This window comes from Dipteris shenzhenensis, chromosome 20 (genome assembly GCF_047967505.1).
Source record: "Dipteris shenzhenensis isolate YYH24624 ecotype China chromosome 20, Dip_SZ_1.0, whole genome shotgun sequence".
In the NCBI taxonomy this organism is placed as follows: domain Eukaryota; kingdom Viridiplantae; phylum Streptophyta; class Polypodiopsida; order Gleicheniales; family Dipteridaceae; genus Dipteris; species Dipteris shenzhenensis.
This window is the reverse complement of record NC_141615.1, coordinates 23,356,695-23,361,547: the sequence shown is the minus strand read 5'-3', so window position 1 is coordinate 23,361,547 and position 4,853 is coordinate 23,356,695. Positions and strand designations below refer to the sequence as shown.

Below are 4,853 nucleotides of genomic sequence, written 5' to 3'. Positions count from 1 at the left end.
AACGATCTCTAGCATGTAATTTGCGGGTTGATACAAGCTGGCAATTGTGAGCTACACAACTGGCTAGACTTTCAACGGGTTGTTATTAGGTGGCGAATGTGAGCCACAACCGACGAAGGCCAAGTATTTTCATCTTCCTAATAAGTACATTAAACTATAATATATCATTTCCAATTTCACATCCATGTGCGAGTAGTTACCGGTCAGCATATGCGGACCACCTAATGGCACATGGTTCAAAGGTATTCTGTATTGATATGTGAGTCATTAGAAGTCAACATACGTGGACTCTCCACTGGCACATAGATACTTACATTCAATATCATATATCTTTTTTTACTAGTTTTTTTGTAACCTATAGGCTATATAGCTAGTAACTATTAAACAAGTAATTTCTTTATAGGTTTGCACATACCAAAAACCATGAGATTTCACTAAATTTTAAAAGCTAATATCTACGGAAAAAACTCTCTTTCTTATATTTTTGAAAAAAAACTTCAAATATATTAAAAAAACATTCTTTAAAAAATAATCCTTTCAAATCAGAAACGATAAACCATCAACTGAGAGCTACACATTTATCCATTTTGCATCTTAGTGTGGGTAGATATCAGCTGGCCTAAGTGAGCCCCACACTGACACTAGACACTTTTTGAAAGGATATAAAAACTCACAAATTAGTTTGGAAGCTTTCTTTATCCCTTTTTCCTTGTCCTTCTTTGTTTTTTTCGAGACTCCAAGTAGAGCTAGATTCTCAAGAATGTAAATAGTACGACGTCGACGCGTAGTATATATAAGAAATTGCATGGTATGTTCACAATACTGCTCGGTATGTACCAAAAACCCGTGCGGTACATGAAGTAGACCGTGCGGTATATACATCACTGCACGGCATAGATAAACACTGGGCGGTATACTTGTCCTTGTATTGCATGGTAAGTGGTTTTACCGTTCAGTTTCTGGCTGCAGCCAGTTCTGGTAAAAAAGGTGGTGGGGCCAGTTTAAATCGCTCCTAGGGGGGCCAAAAAATGTTTAAAATGTTTTAATTCACCGATTTAAAACGCCCGTTTTAATTCCCTCGCAAATCCCTGGATGTCCATAAGGAGGAGGCCTGCTACCTTCACCCGCGATGATGCAATTGATTGTAGTGATGGATGATGATATCCTTAATTGAAAGTATTATGGCTGTGTGCCTTGATCCTAGAATCAATGGACTTATAGGTCCTTCCAAAAGCTTTTAAGAAAGACATGCCCAAATTCATTAAAGCAAAAGCTCACCAAATCAAAATTCATAAGACAGTGAAATTTGTTTGCAAACTTATGAGCACCCTAGGAAGTAGATAAATACTTGCAAATGAGAATCCCATAACTCCTCCCATACGTTAGAACCATCACACTACAAGTTCATAGCGAGTTCTAGTTGATATTGGTCTACGGAGGACCTTGGTTCTCCGAACACAAATTCTTGTTAATCTAAAAAGGATGGAGCCTTCTAGGCGAAGGTGCTATAGTATAATACATCATAATACAAGGGGAAGCATAGAAACTTGTTGGGGAAGCATCAAAAACAAGTTTCTGATGAAAAATGCAGTTGTCCGTGCACACATCTTGGATACCATTCTTGCCAATAGGTCATAAGAATTTATTGCCCATTGATTTTGGACCATTGCTCGAAACTCCCAAGTGAACAGGCTTGTGGGAAAAAAATTAATTATAAATTTATTGGTAAAATTTATAGGTCGAGGCATTCACGATGATCTGGCGCAAACCCCCAATTGAGGAGACAAACATGAGCAGCACTCCCAGAATAATGCAGACCTGCAAAGCGGCAATGATATAATTGTATGAGAAGATGTACACTGTATGATTTGTACAAGACGCATACGTACTGAAACACCAGATCTTCAACGACGGAGTAAAGACATACCCAATTTGTAATCCATGAAAGACTGAATATCTTCGGTTTGTAGATTGCAAGCCACATGGTGCAAGGTATCTGCATGAGTGAGGCGATGTCGCAATGTGAGAAGTGTATCGTAGCCTCTACATACGTAAATTGATGTAAAAGCCTTTGATAATTCAATGAAGCAACGATTCGACACTCACGAAATATGTTGTCGGGGCGAATGCAAAGCCTCCGAAAAATCCGAGGAGATCACTGAAGAACGGGAAAGTGATCGCTACAAAGCATGTGAAAGCTGCACCAAGAAGGCTTATATTTAGAAATCAACCCGGAGAAGAGGCGTCCAGATAACATCCCATCCAAGAGATAAAAGCCAAAAGACTACATGTGGATCTCTTACCAACGTAGAGAGAGCGAGAGATAAGTCGGAGCACGATCCCAGGAGGGAAGTGCAGCCTCTTCACCAGCAATGATTCGAGCATGTCAAAGACCGGCATGGCATAAATCTGCAATAAGGAAATACTGGTTGATTGCAATGCAAATTGTCGAATTCGAAACTTAGTTCCTAGGCAAATCAAGTGCAAACAACTGACCTGATAGCTGCCGAGCACATGTACCACAACCATCATGTTTGCAGTAGCAATCAGCCAAGTGGGATGCTGGAGACTCGTCAGTATATCGCCCTTCACGGAGTTGCCGAAAGCCCAATATCCTGCCAACGACACCGGGAAGTAACAAAGGGCAACGATGATGTAAGCTACTAGAACTCCTCGCCACATGGGGCCCTTCGATGGCTTCTCTGGGGTAGACGGTATCGTGGCCTGGATTTCCAACACCACATTGTGCCCGGCATACGCGAATGCCACCGTCCCTAAGGCGTTGAAAACGCTGAACACAGCATTCGGGGTAGATGTAAAGTTGTAATCATAAGAAACGTTGCGCACTTGTCCTTGGTGTACAGATGCGCCCCAAGCAATGGTCGAGTAGCTGGGCGAAAATGATAGATTCATCAGTTCTTCCAATCGTACTATTGAACACTGCTCTGATAGTCAAATTGCACGCCGATTTTCAACAAATGAGACAGAGAGAGAGAGAGAGAGAGAGAGAGGGAGACCTTAGAGACATCACTGCTGCAGCCACTGATATTCCAGCTATGGAGTTGAAATTGGGAAGCTGCGACAGAACGAAGTGAGCAGACGCGAAGATCAAGATCCAAACAGACTTTCCATATGGCTTGCACTTGCTGCAAACCAAGCTATGAAAGTTTTGGAGAGACATGCCCCCTGTGACCATGTAGACGATGTCTACCCCCACCTCCACCATCAATTGCTGGGGCACCACGATCCACAAGCCCAACTTTTCACCGAATGCTTGCTGCCCCAGCTCGTGATATCTGTCGAAACGCTTTCCAGGTACCATTTCGTGCATCTCAACCATCTGCCACAGTGTGTAGAGCGTAATCAGCCAGGACAAGACGAGCACTGCCACTCCAGGCCCCCTGCAATCAAGTATGTGGATTGAACGACATCAAAGACCGATTGACGATTCTGCAGATAGCAGCAGCGCCTGGAATATGATGTATCTACCTACAGATCTATGATGACTGCTATATTTTTAGCCTTGATTACGCGAGCTAAAGAGGACCGACAGTGCTTGTAGAAGAATCCACGATCAAACAGCTGCCCACAACAAGATTTGGATGTAGTGAAACAAGAGCCACTCACCATCCCAGCTTAGACATCGCAAACGGTAAGCCCAGCACTCCTGATCCAACCATGGCCGTAACGTTGTGGAACGTCGAATAATACCACTTGGCATTGCGGCTGCTCGTGATCGGAAGCCAATTCTCCACCGCCGCATCACCATTGCCTTCCCGACGCTCGCTTTTGTAACCATTCTCAGCCTGAAAATTTTACATTCAGGCGTTTGATGACACAAACTTTGCATTCAAATTCATCACGTAATGATTAGAAAGAAAAATCAAATGATGCACGGCGTGATGCAGATATCAGAAACCTCTCAAGTACCCAACTTCCCACAGATCGGAACTTCAGAAGTATAAAGAAACTCCCCAAAATCAAAACCAACGAGGTCACAGAGCAAAAGTCCTGCTGCATACGTCCCATTGCGAAACAGAAGCAAAGGTCTGGCGAAAGTTTCACAAAGTTGCGTTCTCCAAATTAACGAGAATACGGGCCGCACGACAGAGATTGGTGCCTCAAAGGCATGCCGTAGTTTCTCATCTACACCAACCTATGGACTCCAGAAAGCGGAAACGAGCATACCTCATCATAGGGGGCAACAGATGAGTCGGAAAGTTCGATGTCCCCACGGCCCATAGGAACGGAGCTTTTCCGGCAATTTTCCACAGCAAACCAGATCAAAACCACAGAATCGAGACAAAATCAGCTGAGAGTGCACTGTTGAAGCAGGATCGATAGACAAATAATCAAATTTGCGGGGATTGTGGCTGTATCTTGCATTCAGCCTATTGACGATCACGAGTTGCAGGGTACATTTATAAGTCCCCGAAAGTTTTAGCTTTTTTAAAAAGCAAAAAAATTATTAGTTTCGACTTTTTGAGTCCTCATATTATGCTTTTTGAATTTGTTTTTTAAATTATTACTCTTTTTTACTTTTGAGTCCTGGGGTGTTCGCACCCACACACGGTCCCACTAATGTATCCTTTTGTATCAAAGTGTTGCTTGCCTAGAAGTGTGCATGCAGGCCCATCCATACACACACTCTCGTGCAAGAGTCTCTCCACACAAGCATGCTTGTAAGCACATGCCTATCCTTCTTATTCTCACACTCCCAAACTTAGAAGGTCATGCACTCAACTATGCATGCAAGGAAGACTTTCCCTATGTACATGGTGCATCCTTACATGCATATTTCTAAGCTTCTAACTCTAAGCAAACACTCTCTAATGATATATTGATCCATTCCA

At 42.8% G+C, this 4,853-nt stretch overlaps 1 protein-coding gene across 1 annotated transcript; it reads right to left on the bottom strand.

Moving 5' to 3' along the window:
* Positions 1-1,317: 1,317 nt before the first annotated feature.
* LOC147889432 (lysine histidine transporter 1-like) lies at positions 1,318-4,412 on the bottom strand. The gene is made up of 8 exons (XM_087391370.1): positions 4,189-4,412; positions 3,628-3,806; positions 3,018-3,401; positions 2,497-2,890; positions 2,304-2,409; positions 2,107-2,198; positions 1,928-1,996; positions 1,318-1,818 (listed from the first exon to the last, which is right to left on the bottom strand). The coding sequence occupies exons 1-8, from the start codon at positions 4,240-4,242 to the stop codon at positions 1,720-1,722; spliced, it is 1,377 nt and encodes a 458-aa protein (XP_087247496.1). The 5' UTR covers positions 4,243-4,412; the 3' UTR covers positions 1,318-1,719.
* Positions 4,413-4,853: the final 441 nt, after the last annotated feature.

What these genes read in the sequence shown, in the direction of transcription:
- LOC147889432 (XM_087391370.1), bottom strand. Translation starts at nt 4,242, where the DNA reads ATGGGCCGTGGGGACATCGAACTTTCCGACTCATCTGTTGCCCCCTAT. An exon ending in GCGATGTCTAAGCTGGGATG is followed by an intron (nt 3,402 to 3,627) that starts GTGAGTGGCTCT and finishes ACTTGATTGCAG; the next exon opens with GGGGCCTGGAGTGGCAGTGC. An exon ending in TCGCCCCGACAACATATTTC is followed by an intron (nt 1,997 to 2,106) that starts GTGAGTGTCGAA and finishes TCACTCATGCAG; the next exon opens with ATACCTTGCACCATGTGGCT.